The following is a 22754-nucleotide window of genomic DNA, read 5'->3' on the forward strand; positions in this document are numbered from 1 at the left end:
CACCACCGAGGTGTCCTCTGTGCGTGTGTGCTGTGGGAGGGTGTTGTCCCCACGGCCTGTGAATCCCTGGCATATCCCTAATACCCTCCTAAAAGTTTCCCCCGGGGGCAGTTCATGCATCTCCATGTCCTGGGGGCCACCAGGGGTGTGCCAGCACCCCCATCCTGTGCCCAGCCACGGTCCCTGTCCTTTGGGAACCTGTGTGTGGTTCTGGGGAGTCCCCGTGACCTTGCATGGGTGGGGGCCACAGGTTTGTCGCCAGCACGTGAGCTGATGCCGAAGGAGAGAATGTCCTTAGGTCTTGCCACGTGTCCCTGATGCCGCTGTGTGCATGCCTGGGAGGTTTGCTGGGGGAGAAACGTCCCCATGTCCTTGGATGCCTGGATGCAGGAGCTGTCCTCTGCGTGTGACGGCATGTCTGCAGGAGGGGGGTGTCCCCACGTGGGTGGAGAGAACACATCTGGGTCCCTTAGCATCGCTGGGTGCCCCACAGTCTGTCTTTGGGTTGGCACACGGGCATCTTGCCCGTTCTCTAGCCCTTTGCTGACCTGGACAGCGCTTTGGCACTCCCCTGCCTCTTCCCAGTGCTGGGCTGTGGAGCTTCCTTGCAAAGCTCCCAAAGCAAAGAGTCACCAGGCTCCCCTGGGAGGTGTCAGAATCCAGTTCTTGCTTCTGCTCTTTGAAGGGTCTCAGGGTCTTGTGCTGACGTTGGCCTGAGATCTCGCAGGGTTTTGTTTAAGCCCAGAACCTGTCTTACGCGGAGCGAGTTTGTACGTGAGCCGGTCACTCCAGGATGAGGTGCTGCCACAACGAGCAGAGCTGTGGTAACTCCAGCGAGCGCTCCGGCGGGTGTTGGTTGTACCTGGCAACATTCTTCCTCACAGACAGTCCTGGAGCTGCTGTGGGGAGGCTGTCACTCATCATTAATTAACAGCGTCGTTCTGCCCTAACGAAGTGTCTGTCAGACTGGATGCAAACCTCCGTGGGGCAGGCTGAGAACCGTCCAGAGGGCAGGGTGAGCTCCAGAGCTGGCCCTACCTGCTGAGCCGCATGCCCTGCGCGAGCAGGTTCCCAGAGGGGACAGGAAAATTCAGCTGGGCAAAACTTTCCCATCCCACAGCTCGACGTTCGCGGGAACGGGCTGCGAGTGCGGGCGGCCGTCCTGAGCTTCAGCCGGGTCGCGCTGCTGGTGCTTGGCTGGTTGCAGGGCTGCAAGGAGGTTGTTTTTTTTTTCTCCAGGACCGTCCATGGATGCTGTTCCCACTTCGCGTGGCGCGGGTGAGCAGAAGGAGAAGTGCTGGGCGGGGAAGCGTTGGGGAAATAACAGAGGAAAGAGAAAGTGGAAGGAACAAGTGCTGGCTGGGCTGTGGGAAAGGGCTGGGTTCTGTTCGCTGCCATCTGAAGTGCTGGTGTCCCCGTTTCTTGCTGGTCTTTTAACTGCAGTGAGTGAACTCGTGGAAATGGAGTCGATATTTAAGGCTTTTTAATTCCAGAGCGAGTGTCAGTGAAATGGAGGAAGCGTACGTGTGACCGGCTGGTGCTGCTTCCTTTCGTGGTTTGTGGGCTGCTTCCTTCATTGTTTTGAGGGAGGATTTTTCTGGCTGCGGTCTTGGCAGGTTGCCTTCCTGCTGCCGAACGAGTCGGTGCCTAAAGCAGATGTGCTGTGACCGAGGGAACGTGCTTTTCGTTTGTAGGTGTGTTTCCCGTGAGTTTCTGAGCTCTGAAATCAAGTGTTGTCGGAATGAAAAGGAAACTCGCTCAAATATTAAGCAGCTGTTATTCTAATGGCAGTATCTTTCCCAAAGGAGCTTATGTTAAATGTAGTGGCATTTGTTCAGTCGTGCCCTCGATTGGTTTATTTTTCCTACTTCATATCTTTTGTTTTGAAGAACAGAAGATATTCCACACCTGAAAGGCGGAGTGGAATTCAAGGTTTCAGGTTTTCAGGGAAGGAGTCTGTCTGGGAGCTGGTGTGGAAGTGGAAAGCACAGGAAGAGGCTGGAAGAGGTTAATTAAGCCATTCACTTTTTGCTTTGCGTTTTTTGTTTTATATGTGATGTAGTTTTTACTGCATAGGCAGTGCTTTGGTTTTCATTTGGAGGGTGATGTTGTGGCTGAGGGTGTGGAAAAAAAGCCTTACCGCTTGCCTTATAGCTGAGTTTGATCTAATTTAATTCTCCTTCCCGCTGTGCCTGGCCCTGCGCAGCAGCACAGGGTTGAAGTGAGTGAATTCACGAAGGTAGTTCCATCCTTGCCTCCTTTTTAAAGGGATGGGGCTCTGTGGCTTTTATTGTGTTTAAATTCCGCTGTTAAAGGAGCATCTGTCAGTGGCGAAATTACTGTCAGGCCACGCTTATTTTCAAGAGTTCCTGACTTTTGTCTACAAAAAAATTGGGGAAATTAATGTCAGCTGTGGCAATCACGACCTGGGTATTGTCCAAAAAATATTTTGGAGTGGAAACCAGTTTTCTCTTTATAAGACGGCGTTAGGGGTGTGTGACACAGACACACACGGGCACCAACCTGTTTGCTGGGACGGCCTGACGCCGAATTCCCATCCCTGCAGCCTCTCGCCGCGTATTCCGGGCGCAGGGAATGGAGAGCAAAGGTCAGGCCCCGCTGCCAGCGCCGGGGGCAGAGTGGAAAGAGGGACAAAGTGCAGCAGAGCCCCAGCCCCGAGCCCCCGTCACGGGGCTGCGGCACCGGGGAAGCACCTGACGGGGAGGGTTTTGAGTTTGCTCGTCCCTCTGCTGGATTTTCTTCCGCCTCACTGCTGGGGATATTGAATTCCTTGATGTTTCTAGCTGGCTGCATTCCAGCTGTAGATGCGTGTAAGAAGTAATGTTTTTACTAGACTCGAGGCTTAAAGCAGCTTTGGCAGAGGTTCAGCCTAAATCTGCGTTAAAGGATCCGCTTGGTCGAGATCAAGGTCACTTGAGTGGAACCTGCGGTTCATTCAAAGACCGAGAGATCATCAGATCTCAAAGAAAAAAAGGAGAGCTGGGATTTATGAGTCGGAAAAGTGGCCTTTTGCTTGCAAACACAACTTAGTCTGAGTTTTAGGAGGGATTTGAAACAGGGTGAGTTTGTCTGTGTAATTAGTGCAGAGGGATCAAGTGTTTGGCAATAGACGGAGGCGAGAATAAATATTCTGTGTGCTTCTTTTGTGGCTACCACATGTCCAGCTTGTGACCTGGGCAGAGATACTTGGGCTGGTGCCATATTGCCGGCCAGTTACGGTTGGTTTGCGGAGAAGCGAACCTGCAGGCTGGAAACCCTCCAGAGTGCAGTAAAGTCTCAGGTTTAGCGTGTGAAGATGTGTCAAACTGTGCCTACTAAAGGAAACCCCCCTCCGTGTGCCTCCTGCCTCAACTCTTTGGGGTGAAGGCTTTGTTTCTTTTCCTGCCAGTTTCGGGCTGTGAAAGGTCACTCGAGTAGCGTGGAATCTGCTTAACTCTGGTGGTGGCACAGCTCAAGCCTCAAAACTCACTCTCAGGATTTTCTGAATCGCCGTTCTCAGCTGGTGAGGGAAGGTGGGCGGGTGCATTCGTCAGGAGGGTTAAGCCGAGGCTGCTGACTGTTCCTTTAACACCTCCAACGTCTTTTCTTTAGGTTATGCTTGCCGTAACATCTCCACCTCCAGTGCACTTCAGAGTAAGTGTAAAGCTTTTCTGTGCGAGTCCGTGTGCTTTCTTAAAAGTCCGCCAAGCTGGTAACACGTTCCTCTTTGTTTGCAGCTAGAACCCATGTTAGCTGTGACATCAAAGGAGATGTTGCCGTCGTGCGCTTCCACACGCCAAACTCAAAGGTACCGTTTGAGCTTAACAGCAGTCGCATGGAGAAGGCACTGAACATTCTAATTTAAGACTTGAGAACTTTCCTAACCTGAAGCTTTTCGAAGTGGCAAAACAGGAGAACAAGCATTTGGGTGTCTCATGAGACGTCTGAAAATGCCTCATGGAAATACTGGGGATGTGCCAAGCACTGGCGCAAGATACTGCTAAATCTGAATAAGGTCTTGGATTCAAGATGATTCAGAAAAGCCTCTGTTATATGTACATAAAAACCCCCAAACAAACGGCTTAGAAGCTCCTGAAACCTGTGTTTGAGGTCGCAGACCCACAGGTGGCATGGTTAAGGAGGAACTTCTTAATAACAGGGTAATAATTGATGACCTACTGCAGGGTTTAATCTTGGAGGGGTTTTTCCCTCACTGTGTTATGATCAGGTTGAACTAACTTTTGTGGCAAATCTGGGCTCAATTTGAGCGCCCCAGAAACGTTTACAATTGTGTCAAGCAATGGTTTCGCTGTTGAGTGAATTCCTGGATGGCCCAGTCCTTTTTTTTCTTTCTTTTTTTCTTTTTTTTTTTCCAAAAGACAAATCTTTAAAGGCTGTAGAGCTGCTGCTCCTACAGCCTTGGAAAAATCCCTTCAGCCCTACCATTGGCTTTGGCTTTTCGTTGTCGATCTTTCATCTTTTCTGACGATAGAAAAATTGCGTCCAGTACTTGATCTGAGGTTAAACCCTCTCTGGGCTCCCTCCTTAGGATGCTGATTTGCTGCTTTCAGGTGAACACTCTATCCAAACAACTGAATGCAGAGTTTAACGAGGTGATGAATGAGATCTGGGCCAACGAAGCCGTCAGAAGTGCCGTCCTCATCTCCTCGAAGCCGGGCTCTTTCATCGCTGGAGCAGATATCGAGTAAGTACGGGGCTGTTAGAAGTTCTGCTACTGGAGCTTTCTCTCAAGTCCAGCATCCCGGGCCTGTGGTCTGGTGTTCTGGGAAGCCCAAACGGTTTGTCACTCATCCCCCCAGGGGTGAGGCAGAGACTGGGAGTGAAATCCACGTGTGCAGCACGCCCAACTCGCTCAAATGAATTTAGGACCTCGGTAAAGTCGAACGTGGCGAGTCATTAAACCCTATTGGGCTGAAACACTTGATCGCTCCTTCCTGCCTGCTGGGCTGCAGCCAAGGAAACCCATCCTGGCTGCGGGGCGAGCATTGTCCTTTGGTCTGGGACACAACAGGAGCGGATAATTTACATGCAGGGCTTCGTTTAAGCTGGGTTTGAGCGCCTGGCCGACTGCCAGCCTGTGGCCCCTTGATTGGGCAGGACTTGGCGCGCCGCCGCCTCGAGCATCCAAGCAACTTCCCGGGTGATTTGGGCATGAGTAACCTTTGCTGGGTGTGGGACAACCCTCGTGGGCGCTCTCAGCGGGACCTGGGGTGCCGTTGGCTCCTAGCCCTGCTGTTGGGCAGGACGGAATAGTTGCTTCAAGACCTTAAAAGCCAGAAAGCTCTGAGAAAAGAAGGTTAAATTACAAATAGACCCTTCAAAACGTTCTGATTCGGCTGGCCTTGTTCATATCTGTGGCAGTGGGAAGGAGGCAGGAGCTGGAGGTGGGGAGCAGAGGGAAAGGGCAGGCTGCTTGTCTCAGTGCTACGAGCCTCCTGAATCCCTCCTGCCTGGCAAACACTGCCAGCCTCCGGGAGGATAATTGGCACCGGGAAGCTCTAATTGGCGGAGCGCAGCGTCGGAGCCCCGGCCATCTGCTCCTCTCAGAAGGGATCCCGGGCTCTCCCCTCCACCCTTCCTGGCAAGCACTTTGAGGCTTCCTATGACTCTTCCTGCGCTCCCCCCGAAAGGCTTTCAAAGCTCAGACACAAGGGAGCTCATTCACCGCCTGGTGTCGGCGCACGGGGACGTAACTCAGAGGATTTAGCAGTCTTCCCGCGTTGTCCCTTCATCCGAGACCGGGGGAATTTAATAGCTCTTGGCCGTCTGTTGGTCACTGGAGCCTGGTGGGAAAAGAGGAACAAACCTGTTGAAGCTCTCTCATTTTCTTGCTGTTTTTCCTCAGTGCTTTTTTTCCTCCAGTTCTGATCAGCCTTTCTGCCTTGCTTTTTTGCAGCATGATCAAAGCCTGCAAGACTTCTCAGGAAGTGACTCAGCTCTCTCAGGAAGGACAGAAGATGCTAGAAAAAATAGAGCAGTCTCCAAAGCCCATAGTTGCTGCCATCAGTGGCTCCTGCCTGGGAGGAGGACTGGAGGTATTGAACAACTTTGTGCCTGGCAAGCAGGAGTGGGAGTTGATAGCGCTGGTTCTCTAAACTATCCAAATGACTGTGAGAGGGATTTGGGACCCGACGTGGGTTCATTACATCCAGTCAAATGAGTTCGTGACAAGTTAATGGTGTGGCTTGTGCTTCAGGGCTCTGCCATGCTAATTCTTCTGCTTCTGTCGAAATCAAATATGGATCTAATATTTAGATGAGAGCGTCTCAGGAAAAACCGGTTGTTTCCAGCAGGCGTTGGATCTGGATAAATGCTGCTGGCAGAGTCCAGGCTGGAAATTGCTGCTTTTTCAGATGAACTGAGTCTTGTATCCCAGCAACTCCTCTTCTTTTAAAGGTTATTGTGAGAGGATGGAGTGTGGGGAACCTGGCCAGGCCCCACCCTGCCCCGCGTACTCTGCTCCAGCGCTCGCCGCTTCAGCTGGGTGCAGTATTTGCTTCTTAATCTCCATTTAGGGTTTTGTAAACCTGGTAACTCCTGGAGCAAAGTTAGTGCTAAAACAGAGTAACCTTGTGGGATTGGAGTCTCTTCAGCTGCGTGCTGATTTCTCCAGCGATCGCAGCTTCTCACGAGCACTGCGGTGACAGATCTGGGCTTGCCCATGCAGCGATGAACTGGGTATCGTGGCTGATCCGTAAATGGGACGGTGTTCTCCGTTTAGTGAATTAATTGAGCCCTTGGTGGTACGAGCTTGGCTCAGTTTGGTAGTTCCACGTGCGTGTTGAAGCTGCCCACTGTCGTCTGCCTGCCTGCGCTTTTCTTGCTGGAAGAAGCCATCAGTGAGCACAGAGGGAATCACAGAGTGTTGGGGGTTGGAAGGGACCTCCAGAGATCATCCAGTGCCACCCCCTGCCAAAGCAGGGTCACCCAGAGCAGCCACACAGGAACGTGTCCAGGCAGGTTTGAAAGTCTCCAGAGCAGGAGACTCCACACCCTCCCTGGGACAGTGTGTAGAGGAGACCTTTGGGAGAGATGCCCGGTTCTTCTGTGGTCATTCACAGGGAAACCTTTAGTTTTCTCTTCCTTGTTTTTCAGGTTGCCATTGCCTGTCACTACAGAGTAGCAACGAAGGACAGGAAAACAGTCTTGGCAACACCTGAAGTGTTACTGGGTCTCCTGCCAGGGGCGGGGGGTACTCAGAGGCTGCCGAAGATGGTAAGTAAGAGGGAAAACTTCCCTCAATAGTCCCTTCTGCAGCGTGGCATGCTCCCATTCTGAAATCCCCCTTCCTGCCCTTTCAGGTGGGACTTCCCGCTGCCTTCGATATGATGCTGACCGGGAGGAACATCCGTGCTGACAGAGCCAAGAAGATGGGTCTGGTTGACCAGCTGGTGGACCCGCTAGGTCAGACATGGTGCCCTGGTTTACTGCTCTGCTGCCTGTCAGTTAACCCCTGCAACACCTTCCTGCAGGGGATGGAGGAGCTGCAAGGACCGCAAAGTCCTTATCATGCTCTGCAGCACGTGCTCGGTTCCCACCTTAGAGGGATGTGCATGGGGACCTTGAAATTCAGACTCCAGCTAAAGGAAAAGGAATAGAGAAAAGTTAGCGTGGAGGGCAGGCGTGCTGGCTCTCTTGCGTGAGCTCATTATACAGATAAGAGCCTGCATTCCTCACTTATCATGTCACAGGGACAGATTGCGACCCATAATGAAAGGCGGATAGATGAGCGATGTCTGCGTTCGTGCAGGCTGCAGATTGTAATCTCTGGGACAAGGTCTTGAGAAGAAGTCACCCCCCACAGCGTAGGTGCCCTGAATTGCCAACTGACTTCCAGTGGCACGGAAAAACTTGCAAGCTGTGGATTTCCAAGCGCTGAGTGGGCTGCTGGATAATTTCTTGTTCCTGCTCTTCCTTCGCTAGGGGAACTTTCTCAGAAGGTGACTAAACTGAGGGGTCAACCCTCCACAGCCTCCTCTGGAAGGTCTGAGTAGCTGCAGCCGGGAGTTAGAGCGGAAACCACTGTGCCAGCTGGTCCTGCCGCGCAGTCACACTGTGCTGAGCGTGCTTTCCTCAGGCCCTTAGCTCCTGAAGTTGAAGAAAATAAAACGAAAATAAAAGGTGCTGCTGCCTACCCTCAAAAACGCAAGGGAAGACCTTGCGTCTCTTCTGTCTCACGTGCCAGGGCTCAGCTGGGTGAGATGCCTGTGGCATTATTCTCACTTACCAAACAGATCAGTGCTAGGCTTGCGTTAAAATTGCCCAAATAAACTTTACCACCGAATACTTGCTTAAATGTGAATTGGCTTTTAAAAGCCGGCAAATGCGGGGTTTTGTACTGATGATTTACAGTGGCTTGCTTAAAAGAAACTTGAACTTTGTGAAGAACTGTTTGGAGTCTTAGCTCTGACCAGCTAAGCACGTAGGAGGAACACAAAAAACCAAATTATATGCAAGCATGAGAGGTATTCCTTTTTCATTCAGATAGCAGCCAGTGCCAGAAGGCTTCTGCTGAGCATTCGCATTTTCATTCTTGGTGTCTGGCTGGAAAGCAGCTTTAACTGGGCTTGATGCTTTTAACTGATTATAGAAAGCCTTGAAGGAGAGAGACAGCATTAGTCAGGAGGCAATTTCATGGGGTGCAATCAGTTCTCCTTCAGTAGGGAGCTCTTACAGCCTTCTCTTGATATATTTACTCCCGTGCCCAGACTGAGTTGTGGCAGGTGCTTTTTATATAAGAAAAGCAGATGCTTGGAGCTCCTGGGTTAGGATGCTGCAGAATGTGGAGAGGTAACCACAAGCAAAGTAAACCTACATATGGGGGTTTGACCACCTTGCCTGGGTAGTTTTTATAGGTCAGACATACAAATAAACAGCTCAGGATGGGGGAGGTCAGGTATTTGCATCTTGTAACACATAGGTCACTAAAGCTGAAGTGAAATGCTGGGAAGCGAGCTTGAAAGCTGGTAAGATTTGAGCTCTGAAATCCCAAATTCCCTCAGGTTTCCAGTAAATCCTCTAAAATCCATCAGGTGTTGCTGGAGCATGGGTTATGCAGCAGCTCAGGGTCAAGTTTTCTGTGCTGCCTCTAAAATGAAATAGATTTTGTTGGGACTGTTTTCCCCTAGACTGGCTCTGACATACTGCAGGGGTGTGAGTGAGGCTTCCTAACAGTAAGTTTTCATGATCTGGGTAAAACATACGTGCTCCTTTATTTCTTCTGGATCAGAGACCCTCCAACAGGCAGCAGCATCTAAGGACGAGCTTTCAGGATTTTATGCAAAGGGAGGTGAAACCTTCAAGTCGAAGGCCTCAGCTTTTGATGGAGGAGAGAGCAGTGGGTGGTGAAGGAGGGAGGAGTTTTCTGGTTTGGTTTGTTTTGTTCTTTAGTTGTCTCCTGTGTCGCGAAGGAGTTGTCTGCTGTGGTGTTTTCTTAGTGCTCGGGACTCTGTTCAGCATCTGGGTATAGTCGGAGCAGTTCCGAGTGAAGGTTAATGAGGTTGCCCAGCCGTAAGGATATGCAATTAGAAGCTCATCAGGTTTGTTCTACTAGTTCAGAGGCAGCCTAAGGCTGCACATTTGGCTGCAGACTCCTTCTGGTGGCCCCATGTGTTGCTGGGCATCGCTCTTTCATTAATGACTCACTGTATTTGCCTCCAGCAACTTCACAGAGCTGCCTTTTCAGTCCTGGACTCTGTCCTCCCGTACCGATGGTACAAGTCCTGTGCTTGGAAATTGTGCAGCCCACCCCCAGAGATGGCTGAAACTCGTTTTGTGGTGGCTCGCTTCATTTGGGGACAGCTTGTAAGTTAGTTCAGGTGGGTCACGGGTTGGGTGGCACAGACCCTGGAGCCTGGCTCCATGTTGCAGTAGCTAAAGCCAAGTGAAATAGTTCTTGTGCCGAGGTTAAAGGTTGAGATTTCATTGGACATCAGACCGGTAATTTTCAGGGACACAACTTCCTAACTTGGCTGCATGTTTGTAGCAACAGCATTAAACAACATCAGCTGTGCCCGCTGACCGTACCACGTGAGAAGGGAGAGGTGCAGCAAGAGGAAGGGGAGACAGATTGAGGTCCGGGGGGGCTGTAATTATGCAAAGGAAAAGCTTGAGGACTGAAGGGCACAGTTTGCAACAAGGTGATCAGGCACTGGAAAAGGGCTCTGGAGAGGCAGTGGGACCTCTGTCCTTGGAGGTGCCCAGAGACTGGCAGTCCCCGCTGTACAAAAAACATGCAGACAGGCTGGAAAGGGTCTGGAGAAGGGCCACGAGGATGATCAGAGGACTAGAAGTCTTGCCATGTGAAGAAGGGCTGAGAGAACAGGACTTGTTCAGCCTTGAGGAGAGAAGGTTCAGGGGAGACCTTATTCCCATGCACCAGTACATAAAGGGGGGCTGCCAAGATGATGGAGACTCATGTTTTACAAGGAGTCACATGGAAAAGACAAGGGGTGATGGGTACAGGTTGCTCCTGGAGAGGTTCCCATTGGACTCCAGAGGACAATTTTTCACCATGAGAGCAATCGGACATTGGAATGGTCTTCCAGGGAAAGTGGTGAGTTCCTCAGCTCCAGACAGTTTTAAGGCTCAGCTTGACAGGGTGCTGGTCTTAAATGCTTTGAGGCCTTCATATAGTTGCCCATTGAGCTTTTCCATCATTGTTCATAATAAAGAAAAGTCAGGCAAGCTGGGGAATAGAGTGGTAGTGATTCAAAGGAACATCAGGTCGCTGTCTTGTCCTTGCTCCTCTGTGTCATCATCCGTCAGTGATAACTTTTGCTGCGTTTCCTCAAGGCTGCTGCTGCTTTTTTCATTCACAGGGCCAGGTTTGAAGTCTCCAGAAGCACGAACGATGGAGTACTTGGAGGAGGTAGCGATTGGCTTTGCCAGAGGACTGGCCAGCAGGACCGTGTCTTCCAAAAGATCGAAAGGACTAGTGCAGAGTAAGTCTGTGAGCATCATGGCCAAAGCCCAAGAACTGCAGTGAGTATAATCCAGCTTTGCTTCTCAGGGATGTGCCAGCGCTCCTACTTGTAACAAGATTATTTGATGTTGCAATTGTCTCCTGAGCCGGGTGGATTGATAGATCTGATCTTCGAGTGGTGTTGCTGGAGCCGCATGCGATGGCTTGTGAAGCATCTTAGAAGGGAGCCAGGCCTCAGGGAGAGAACAGCAGCTCCCTCCAGTCAGCATTTTAGGAGCAAGTTCTGTACCAGGCTTGGGCAATCCAGTGGGAAGAGGCACGTGGGTCTCTTTGCTGCTGATCCTCTTTAGCAGCACCATTACAGTTGCAATGCCCAGAAATGGTGACATCTCCGTGTGAGCTCTACTCCACAGAGCTCAGGCTGTCCCCAGTTGTACTAGGAGGATACTTTAGCCCTAAAATCAGATTCAGAAGCCCTTCTGAGCAGACCACGCTGCCTGTGGCTGAGCTTCAGGTGCATGTTTTATTTCTGCAGCTCTGCAACTTCCCTGTCTGTGCTCTTAACTTTCAAGTTAATCGTTTAACAGCTGATTGTGCTTGTAGCCCTGTGCTGAGGTGTGCTCTGTCCCACCTTGCAGGGTTAACAGACTATGCCATGGCTCTTCCGTTTGTGAGGCAGCAAGTCTACAAGACGGTGGAGGGCAAAGTTCAGAAGCAAACCAAAGGGCTCTACCCCGCTCCGCTCAAGATCATCGAGGTAACTCCCTCGGGAAACGACAGTGAAGGTAGATCTGTGGGATGACGTGGCCACAGAGGGAAGAGGGTTCCTCCCTCCGAGTCAGCGCAGGCATCGTGATCTTCACAGCAGACCAGCCGTGCTGCTCTCTGGGGTGTGTCAAGCAAGCGTGGTCAAAATTCATAATCGCTTCCCGGAATATGGTCACTGATTTCTGTGGGCCTGGTACCAGAAAGGGGAAGATCAAATATCCCGGTCGAGGAGACGCTTAGCTGGAATACTCCATCCATGAAACTTTCAGCTGCAGTTTTTCCAGATGTCCCACAGGGTTTTTTAAGAGTTGGGTTAACCTGCTTGGATCTGGGAAAATAGAAATGGCTGTTTCCACAGCACGAACCACACGGTACTTTAAAAGTTCGTCCCCTGCATAACACATTGTATTGCTACGCTGCCCGTGGTTGAATCCTTATTTTAAAATGACTTTTAACTATTTAAGTTATTGTGAGACTTCTCTAAAACCTGTGAGTGCCCCTCCACTCTGACTCTGGGAGCAAAGGCATTACAGGAGCACAGTCCTACTGAAAACAATTCCTGACCCCACAGGTACATGTGAAAAATTAACCTGATAGAAAATTCCTTGCCCTTGTAGTTATTCTGCTCCAGAAGGACACTGTGACTCATAGCTCTGCTTCGAACAGCAATGGATAGGATCCAGAGAGCCTGAAATGTTCCCGGAATATTGGGGAGGGCTCGCTTGTGAAAAGAGAACGTGCAGCTAAACAAGAAATTTTATGAAAACGTAGATGTCGGCATGACTTAACAGCAACGTGTCTTTAATGTTTTTGACTAGGTTGTAAAGACTGGTCTTGATCAGGGGCGGGATGCTGGATACCTCACTGAATCCCAGGTAAGGGGATTTAGATTCCTGGTAGAAATAGGTGAGTTGAGGCCGGAGGGATTTGTGTTTCACCACACCAAAGGAAAATGTCCATCACAGGCTACTCACAATGATGTCTCGCTCCCTGCCCTTTCCTCTAGCAGTGGGGCAGTGAAAAAGGTCTAATGTGGACAAGAGCGCTGTCTGTCAGGGCTCTTCATGCGTGAAAATGGTTTGTGCCTTTTCTTACTCCTGTCTGTGTTAACGTTTTGAGTGGAGAGTACCCAGGCAGAGTTCACTGATCTGGGTTTCACATATCAGGACTTCAGTTTCTCTGAGCACCGTGGGCTTTTTATGATTCCCACATGGGACAGAGAACCTCGAGGCGTGGGTGCGGTGCTGTCAGACTCATCAGCATTTCCAGGCAATTTGCTGCAAAAAAAAAAGGAAACAAATTTCTTCAAAGAACTAGCTTTTATTTTTACCTGCGTTTACTCCATCACCTTTTTTTCACAATCATCTTGGTTCCTGGTGTTGATTCTCCATTGCTCTTGTTTTGCCATTTGTCCTGTTTTCTAGCCCAGGTACTTGCACTGGTCCTTTTCACCCATTGATAATTTGGGTACTTCTGAAAAGTAGGTGGTTTGTCGTTTCCAGTAGGGGTTTCTCCCCCAGCACGCTTACCTCCTCTTATCCCTTGGCTGAACTCAACCTATCGTAGTAGCCGCTCCAGTCAGCGTACTGGCTGGTACTGGCCCTTCAGGCCAGACTGATGGGAAATTCCACTTAAATATGCAAAACAACTTTTTTCTTACTGCAAAGGTATTTGACCGCTGGAAAAGGTTGCTCAGAGAGCCTGTGGAGCGTCCTTCCATGGTGATACTCAAAACCCGACAGGGAGCAGCGTGAAGCAGCCTGCTGTAGTTGACCGTGCTTTGAGCAGTGGGGTGGGACGAAACAATCTCCACAGGTCTCTTCCAACATCACCTGTTCCGCGATTCTGTTGAAATGAGCCTCTGTTTCATTCTTTCCCTTCGTTTTTTTTAGTTTCCTGGCATGTCAGTTGAGTTTAGCACCGATAACGATTCGTAAGGGCAGTCAAGCCTTTTGCACTTAAAGGCCCAGAAGACTTCACCTCTTGTTCTTCTTGCTGCTGTTCCCCCTTGGTAGTTCCACCCAGCGGTGAGGCTGAGCAGGCCTTGCAGAGGTGTAGGTACACGCACGAGCATCTTCACAAACACCCCTGGCTGGCTGCCCAGCCGGTGCCCTGCTTTACTGGTGACACCCACATAAGCAGGAAACTTTCCTGACTGATGCTGCTCCTCCTCATGTGACCAGCTGTGATGGCCACATCTGGAGCCTGAGCAGGCAAGCTTCCTCACCAGAGGTTTGGTTACGTGTGACCCTTTTATTCTACACACAGAGAGTCTTTGTTTTCCTGTGCTTGCGCATCCTCAGCCATCTTGATCCCTCCCTTTCTCTCTGCATTGATAAACAACCTGCCCCTAATTATATTTTTTCCTCACTGGTCCCCGTTTTGCTACGTCCGTGCTCAAGGTTTGTTATTTCTGATACCAAAGAGGTGATTCTGGTGTCACTGCTGCGGTTACCTGAGCTCTGCAGGACCTGACCCTGCAGAATTGCTGCCAGCTGATCATCTCTGCCTTTGGGTCCTCTCTCAAGCTGCTGTCCCTTAACTGCTGGTGAAATCCATCTGTCACCCGGGGTACTATCTGTAACTCTCACGAGCTCCTCACGCTGCTGTCTTGTCACATGCCTGTTGAGCGCAGCAGCTCCTTTTTGTTCTCTTCTGGTGACAAGGTCCTGGTCTGAGGTGGAGCTGTCTGCCCCGTGCGTTCACAGTGACCTCCTGGGTGTAGCCCGTGTGTTACGGGTACGCTTTGCACCCACATTTGGCCTGGGGCTGAACAAAAGGCTTGGGATTTTCTGTTCCTTACGGAAAAGAACGAATGTGTGGGTTGGCTTTTTTTCCCCCAAGAATAGCAGCAGGATGGAGATCTTCCCAGAACCCTCTAAAGAATAATGTGTCAGTGTCGTGTCTTTTTAAATGCCTCCCTCCTTCCCCTGCAGCAGGAAACTTGAAGATTCTCTTCCGGCCTTTGCGTTTCTGATACTTTCACAAGCCTTTAACTCAGGGAATGATGGTGAAGGAAGACACGGCCCACTCTAAACTCCATTGCGTTGGCGGCTTTTCTTAGCTGACTTGGCTCAGACAACATGAGTTTTGTGTCACCTCACACTATCTTTTGTCTCCCTGGCTACTTTCCTGTTTCATGCTGAGCCCTGGCACGTTATGCAGCCCTTTAGATTTTTTGTTGTTGTTGTTGCCTGTCTGTGATCCTCTGAAAATAGTATCGGGCTGCTGCGGTCAGTGAGAACTGCCCTGTTTTAAAGATTTGTTTTCTCAAAGCCTGAGGGCAAGGCCTTTCCACCTAGAAGGCACTGGAGCCAGGGCTCCAGCCAGCATGTGCAGGGAGGAAGGGTTCTGTGTCAGCGAGATGCAGCCCTGCCCTCGCTGTGTCTGATGTGTGCTTGCTGGAATTAAGCTGTTAAATGCCAAACTCTCTGCTTCCCTTTTCCCTTTCTTCCAGAGCTTTGGCGAGCTTGCGGTGACGAAGGAGTGCAGGGCGCTGATAGGACTTTACCACGGGCAGGTGCACTGCAAGAAGAACAAGTTTGGAGCACCTCAGCGAGAGGTCAAGTAAGTGCAAGCATGGGATGCCCAGAGGAGAGCTTGGAGGACCTCTGCTAAAAGCCTCTTAGGACCAAGCAGCCCACAGTCCTGAAAAGCAGCGTAGCAGAGATTTCATAGAATCACAGAACAGTTTTGGTTGGAAGAGACCAACTTTGTCCTGGTCCTATCAACACCACTAACCCTGTCCCTCGGCACAACATCCACCCGTCTCTTAAACCCCTCCAGGGATGGCGACTCAACTCCCTCCCTGGGCAGCCTATGCCAATGGCTGACAACCCTCCCAGTAAAGAAATTCTTCCTGATATCCAACCTGAACCTCCCCTGGCACAACTTCAGGCCATTTCCCCTCATCCTGTCACTCACCACTAGGAAGAACAGACCAACCCCCACCTCACTACAACCTCCTTTCAGGTAGTTGCAGAGAGCAATAAGCTCTCCCTTCCGTCTCCTCTTAATCTCCCTCTCCCCTCAATCTCCACTTCCAGCCCCCAAAAGCTAATCCTCTGCAGTGTGGAGGTCTCGCCCACGGGCAAAATCTGGTGTGACCTCACTAAAAATAGTGCCTGGGTGGGCAGGATCTGATGGCAGCAATGGAAATTCAGCTTTTTCCAGCTTTGAATGTGTCTCCACTTTCCTTCTTTGTGCAGGACCCTGGCAGTGCTGGGAGCTGGGCTCATGGGAGCTGGCATCGCCCAGGTGTCCGTCGATAAGGGACTAAAGACCATTCTGAAGGACACGGCGCAGCCAGGCTTGGACAGAGGGCAGCAGCAGATCTTCAAGGGGTACGTGAGTTAAAAGGAATTCGCTTGGGGTGGACAGGGGCTTCCTTCAGTCGCAATACTCCTCTGCTTTCAGGCAGTCACTCCTGACACCTCTGGAGTCTTCTACCATGAGAGGTCACAGAAATGCTTTCTTTGAAGGTTGCCCCACGCAGTGCACGACCGTAGTGGTGTGGGATAGGCCCAGTGTATTCAGCCTTAGCTCCTTAGGTAGGTAGATCCCCTAACAGATGATTGCCTTAGCTTTTAGATTTAGCAATAGCTTATAGAGTGAAGGGGGAGGCAGTAACCCTGGCTCCCTAGAGGCCCTCGTCACGGAAAGGATAGGGTCAGACTTCTCAAAAGCTGGATTTCTTTGCCCTGTCTCCCGGCTCAGCAGTAATGCTCAGCTCCGCGCTGTGGGGAATGTCAGCCATTGACCTTCAGGCTCGTGTGCCAGCCAAGCTGTGTGAGCGTGGCTCTCCTTTTTCCGGACGGAAGGAGGTGCCAGCAGGCAGAGCAACAGTCCTGCTGGGGTAGAGAGTGGCGTTCTGGCCCCAGCTCCAGGAGGAAGGGACACTCTTGGTGCTGGGCTGGTGTGCCCAGGCGCTGTGACGGAGCTGTCCTTCCCTAGGCTCAACAGCAAGGTGAAGAAGAAGAGCCTGACGTCGTTCGAGAGGGACTCCATTCTCAGCAACCTGACGAGCCAGCTGGACTACAAAGGTTTTGAGAAGGCAGACATGGTGATCGAGGCGGTGTTCGAGGACATCAACATCAAGCACAAAGTGCTGAAGGAAGTGGAGGCCGTGAGTATCAGTTCGGAGCAGCTGGTGCCACACGTGGAGACTCAGGGCGTCTTGTCCCGTGTCACTGTGTTTGTCACATCTCTGTGCTGCACTTGGGTGCTTGGTTTGAGTTATTTATGTCAGTGTGTGGGTGAACATCAAGGGCACCTTTTCTGTTACGATTAGGCTGGACTTGATGATCTCAGAGGTCTTTTCTAGCCTCAATAATTCTGTGATTCTCGCTGTTCAATAAGGCATCAGTGGTTCTGAGCCGAACGGGGCCGTTCTGACTTTCTCAGACTCCTGGGAGCCACTCCAAAAAAAAACCTTCCGTTGGTCTGAGCACACTGATAAGACAGTGAATGTCCTTTGGCACCTCCATAGCTTATGCTCTGTTACTTACTCTCTCCAGCTTGCTGCCACTGCTCTTTTCTGTTCGAGGGCACATTTGGGGAAATAACTGTAGGGTGAAGGAGCTGTTCCGTGCACTTTTCTGAAGTCCCTCCCCGCAGCGTCCGACTGGTTGCAGTGGTCTGGCAGAAACGTAGGGGCTCCAAGACTGATATTGGAGACCTGGGGACAGTTTCAGGGGAAGTCAGATCCCATTGACTCAGGCTGCTGCTTTAGAATCAGTTCCTAACGGCCTCTGCCCTGACAGAGAAAATCCCTCAGGTCCCTCAGGTGCCGGTACTGTTCTCTCGGGGCTCAGAGCATCACGCTCTGGATGTGACTCTGGAGCCCGTGTGTTTACACCGTCTCTTCCACCCCCTATCACAGGTGATCCCTGCTCACTGCATCTTCGCCAGTAACACATCCGCCCTCCCGATCGGCCAAATCGCTGCTGCCAGCAAGAGGCCGGAGAAGGTGAGTACCCGGTGCCTGCTGGGAGCGCTGAGTCACAAATTACCTTTGCTGGGATCTTCTCTTTCCTCCCCAAAACTTGAACCAGCTCTTCCTCTGGCCCCAGGGCAAGCTTTGAACAAAGAGCTCGTGGTCTTCAGACAGGTAGGAAGGGATGAAGGTGGTCTTGCCCCCAGTGCGGCGAGGCAGGGTGCGGAAGGGAGGTGAGAGCGCTTTAGGAAATGTTGGTGCACGCGGGAGCAGAGAAGCTGTGGAAGGACTCGAGCTGAGAGAATTCCAACCAGGAAGACTTCAGTCATTTTGATGAACTGCTTAGACCTAGGAGTGACTTGCCACGATGGGAAACTGCTGTCTCAAGGAGAAGGCACTAACTCAGCAGCAAAAAGGGAAGAAAAGTCTGCAGCTGGAAGGTGCTGAAACTGAAGCCTTGGTGGTATCAGCTCCCAAGAGAGCGGTGGGGCTTTCTGTCTGGCTCCAAACGATCCGTGTGAGCAGGATACCAAAAGCAACTTAGCAGCTTGTGGCAGAGGTTTGGAGCAGAGGACTTCTTCATCTCTTTGCTTGAAGTCTAAACAGCCTATGGAGTAGCTGCATCGTCATCCCTTAGCCCAGGCAAGCAGAGCTGAGTAGGAACACTGCTTCTTGCAGAGCAGCAGCCTCTGAGGCAGCAGCAGCCTCTGAAGTAGCGTTGGGAATTGGTGTGACTGGGTGGACTCGCTTCCCCGTCAGTCTGGGGCGTCCTTGTGTAAAAACGGGGAAACACTTTCCCCTCGTTTGAGGAATCTGCTTTGCCTACATGAGGCTGCAGAAAAATGCAGGGAACAGGGAGCAGTTCCCCTGCAAGGTAATCCCATCTGTCTCTCTAAAGCAGGTTGGGATGGGGAGGCAGTAGAAGCTGGAGAAGAGGGGAAGAGAAGCTCTGAAGCTTGGAAGGTGTTGCGCAAATACAAAGCCGTGGGTACCCTCAGCTGGTTTCCTAAAGCCCTACGAGGATTTCAGGCCTGCCCAGGGCAGGGCATAGCCTCTTCCTGCAGGAGTTCTGGGGCTGGACATCTGCAGGGGTCATAGAGTAACCACGTGTGTCCCAACTGCCGGAGGTTCCTGTGATCTTTGTGAGCCTCTCCCTGGTTTGCCGTCAGACCTTGGTTACATTGGAAATGCAAACCGTGTCTTATCTGTTCAGACTTGCAAATAACATCCTCTTACAGGAGAAATTGTCAGTGTAATGGCTCTTCAGGGGGAAACTAATAGGAAACCGGTTAGCTAATTAGTGTATTTTCTTTAATTAGTTTTGTAGTCTGCAGCCCTCCTGCAAGGCGCCTCCGACTTGCACGGATCTTAGTGCCAAGCGTGGCTTCCAGGAGTCACGGAGGTGACGTGCTGATTACATGCTCCTGTTAGGAAAGCAGGGGGCCCAGCTGAATAATCTCCTCCTAAATGCTCTTCCCAGAGGAAGGTCACACTTACCTCTTTAATGAGTTCCTGGAAACATGCCTTCTTGCCCTTAAATTCACCTAAACCCCCTAAAACACTCACAAGTAGGACACAGGGACTCTGTGACTGCTGTTCCACTCTCATAGTCAGAAGAAGCCCTGCCCAGGTGTGTGGCTGCAGTTCACCTGAGGACCCAGCTCCGCTAAGATTCCCAGACAGGTTTTGCTGCCAGACAAACGTTTAAAAAGTCTAGAGCGAGCTGCTTGGTCCTGTGGGCTCTGTACTGAAATCCTCACAGAGGAAGAGCTGTGGGGGGCACATATTGTGTCCTTGGGAAAGCCAAGGAGGGAAAGGGAGACCAACCCAACCGTGGTGATCCCTCTGCAGTTGGGCACTTGACTTGCCCAGCCAGTTACTGGGGCAGCCAAAGTCTGTCTTAACTCTGCTTAACCCAGAGCGCTTCCTTCTGCCTTAGGTGATCGGGATGCACTACTTCTCCCCTGTTGACAAAATGCAGCTGCTGGAAATCATCACCACAGACAAAACATCCCAGGACACGGCCGCTTCCGCTGTTGCTGTTGGCCTCAAACAGGGCAAGATTGTCATCGTGGTAAAGGTGAGGAGACGCTGCCCAATATTTTGGGTTTATAAATAACAGGGCACACTTGTTCACTGAGAGAAGGCTGCAACACGGCCGTGAACCCGCTGGCGTTAGCTGCTCACGCTGAGAAGTTGAAATGTAGATTAGAGGGCAGCAGGTGCCCAGGGGATCCCTCATGTGTCCTTTGAAGCAGCCAGGGCCATAAGGCGCAGGACGAGGAGCTGACACCCCTGCTCCACACAGCTTCCAGGAGACTGAAGTCCGTGGTGGTATCTGCCCAGGCTCTGGTCCGTCTCTGCATTCTCTCCGCCAAAAGATGATGAAGGGAGTGGAACATCTCCCTTATGAGGAAAGGCTCAGGGATCTGGGGCTCTGCAGCTTGGAGGAGGCTGAGGGGTGACCTCATCAATATTTATAAATACGTCGAGGGGGAGTGTCAGGAGGACGGAGCCAGGCTCTGCTCAGGGATGTCCAGTGACAGGACAAGGGGCAATGGGTGCAAGGTTGAACACAGGAGGTTTCACAAAAATATTAGAAAAACTTGTTCACTGTGCGGATGCCGGAGTCCTGGCCCAGGCTGCCCAGAGAGGGTGTGGAGTCTCCTGCTCTGGAGACTTTCCAACCCACCTGGACACGTTCCTGCGGGGCTGCTCCTGGTGACCCTGCTCTGGCAGGGGGTGGCACTGGATGATCTTTCAAGGTCTCTTCCAACCCCCAACATTCTGTGATTCTGTGAACCCTCGTCCCCACACCTGAGGCTTCCCTCGATGGCGCACTGCAGCTCGTTGGCTGCCTCCTGACTTTGTGAGCAGTGTCAGATGTGAAACAACCGGTTTCACTAACGCTGAGTGCCCTTTGCCCCGTCAGCCTGCTGGGCTCGGTGAAATGAGAGGACTTCTGTAAGTCCCCTTGGTGAAATGAGGGGACTTTTCTGTAAAAAATAATTTATAATAAAAACATTCTGATGGGAATTTCCAGGGAGTAAGTTCATGGAAGTCTTTGAACATCAATGAGACTTACAGGAAAAAATAACCCAGCAGTCAATAATAAACTCTTAGAAATGGAGTTTATTTTCTCTGCCCTGTATGTCAATGCCTGAACTGTGGCTGAGGCTGTGTTCCTGCAGTTTTTACTCACTTACCTTCCTCTGGCTCCTCTTTCCTAGGATGGACCTGGCTTCTACACCACCAGGTGCCTGGGGCCAATGCTCTCGGAAGTGGTCCGGGTTCTCCAGGTGTGTATCCTTGTGACAGCGTAAACTCTGCTTTTTCCTTGCCCCCGCTCAGTCTGACCCCAGCCCTGGCCAAGCAGGGAGGGGGACGGCCACCCCTGATGCCCGTGGTTGTTCCCAGCCTGCAGTCTGTAGCCCCAGGCTGAGCGGGGCCTGTCTGCCCCCATGCTGGGTTTCCAGAACCCTCACCCAGAGGCATCATTGCTTCCCCTCTGGTTCCTGCAGGAGGGCATTGACCCGAAGAAAATCGATGCCGTCTCTACGGCCTTCGGCTTCCCTGTGGGCGCTGCCACGCTCATCGACGAGGTGGGGGTGGACGTGGCCACGCACGTGGCCGAGGACCTCGGCAAGGCCTTTGGCGAGCGCTTTGGAGGAGGCAACATCGAGTTGTTCAAGCTCATGGTGGAAAAAGGCTTCTTAGGTGAGACACTCTTCTAATCAAAACATGTTTCCCTTTTGGTCAAGGAAAGTACTTGCATCAATCAGCCTCTTCTGCCTCCGTCTCATTCTCTGGAGACTTCCAGAACCTGCCGGGATGCAATCCTGTGTGATGTGCTCTGGGACATCCTGCTTTAGTGAGAGGTTGGACTAGATGATCTCTACAAGTCATAGAATCACTGAGATTGGAAGAGACCTCTGAGATCATCCAGTCCACCCATCTACCCAGTAGCACTATGACCACTGAACCATGTCCCCAAGTGCCACGTCTGCTCGTTTTTTTAACACCTCCAGGGATGGCGACTCTGCCCTGGGCAGCCTGTGCCAGTGCCTCACCACTCTTTCAGTGAAGAAATTTTTCCTAATATCCAATCTAAACCTCCCCTGGAGCAACTTGAGGCCATTTCCACCTGTCCTGTCATTAGTAACTTGGGAGAAGAGACCAACACCCACCTCACTGCAACCTCCTGCCAGGGAGCTGCAGAGAACAAGGTCTCCCCTCAGCCTCCTCTTCTCCAGGCTGAACAATCCCAGGTCCCTTCCAGCTCGCACTGTTCTGTGAGGGCAGTCAGAGAGCAGTCCTGGCCATGGGTTGGGAATCGCTCCCGGCTCTATCCTGGCTAGACCCAGCCAGGTCTTCCTCTGCAGAGACAGCAGCAGCAGGCAAGGGTGGTGCCAGAGCAAAGGCAGCAGGCAAGATCTCATGAACCTCTCTCTGGCCCCACCATCAAACATACACAAGTGCTCTGGGACGTGGGGAGCAAGTGCCTGGAAATAGATGTGCTCAAGTGAAACAAGCCCCAAGGTGAGCTTTAGAAGCTCTGTGCAAGGAAAAATCACATCTCTGGCCTTCGGACAGAGGTGATACCCTGGGGACACTGGGTATCAGAGACAGTATCCATCACCGTGGCCTGGATGACAAACTGAACACGGCCCAGAAACGTGCTGCGTCGTTGTGAGGGAGGTGAGGCCCTGGCACAGGTTGCCCAGAGCAGCTGTGGCAGCTTCCACCTCCCTGGCAGTGCCCAAGGGCGAGTTGGACGGGACTCAGAGTAACCTGCTGTGGTGGGAGGTGTCCCTGCCCAGGGCAGGGCGTTGGAATGAGATGAGCTTCAAGGTCCCTTCCGACCCAAACCATCCTGTGGTTCTGTGCTCAGCCCTGACGAGCCGTGCTGTGACCAGACCCCTGGCAGTGAGGATTACTCCAGAGATCCTGTCACCTCTGTCCCTTGCTCTCAAGTGCAGACGAGGGCGGTTTCTTTTTGCTGCTGCAGCAGCCACGGTGACATGATCTGATTGTCCTCTGGACATGGAGAAGGCGTTAGCACCCGGCACGGTGGCAGCATCTTGCCAAGGACTCAGCTGGACGTGG

General features: G+C 51.6%; 1 protein-coding gene across 1 annotated transcript in view; it reads left to right on the plus strand.

Moving 5' to 3' along the window:
• Positions 1 to 3612: 3612 nt before the first annotated feature.
• HADHA (hydroxyacyl-CoA dehydrogenase/3-ketoacyl-CoA thiolase/enoyl-CoA hydratase (trifunctional protein), alpha subunit) overlaps positions 3613 to 22754 on the plus strand; it is a gene marked incomplete at both ends in the record, with an annotated part of 21594 nt that continues 2452 nt past the window's right edge. Inside the window, 16 exons of the mRNA XM_009877718.1 lie at positions 3613 to 3654; positions 3738 to 3808; positions 4572 to 4705; positions 5918 to 6056; positions 7117 to 7236; positions 7323 to 7425; positions 10842 to 10964; positions 11584 to 11702; positions 12532 to 12588; positions 15171 to 15280; positions 15922 to 16056; positions 16667 to 16838; positions 17595 to 17681; positions 19588 to 19728; positions 20879 to 20947; positions 21170 to 21365. Coding sequence (XP_009876020.1) covers positions 3613 to 3654; positions 3738 to 3808; positions 4572 to 4705; positions 5918 to 6056; positions 7117 to 7236; positions 7323 to 7425; positions 10842 to 10964; positions 11584 to 11702; positions 12532 to 12588; positions 15171 to 15280; positions 15922 to 16056; positions 16667 to 16838; positions 17595 to 17681; positions 19588 to 19728; positions 20879 to 20947; positions 21170 to 21365 — 1818 coding nt within the window. The remainder of the gene's footprint in view (positions 3655 to 3737; positions 3809 to 4571; positions 4706 to 5917; positions 6057 to 7116; positions 7237 to 7322; positions 7426 to 10841; positions 10965 to 11583; positions 11703 to 12531; positions 12589 to 15170; positions 15281 to 15921; positions 16057 to 16666; positions 16839 to 17594; positions 17682 to 19587; positions 19729 to 20878; positions 20948 to 21169; positions 21366 to 22754) is intronic.

This window comes from Apaloderma vittatum, unplaced genomic scaffold (assembly GCF_000703405.1).
Source record: "Apaloderma vittatum isolate BGI_N311 unplaced genomic scaffold, ASM70340v1 scaffold20671, whole genome shotgun sequence".
NCBI lineage: Eukaryota > Metazoa > Chordata > Aves > Trogoniformes > Trogonidae > Apaloderma > Apaloderma vittatum.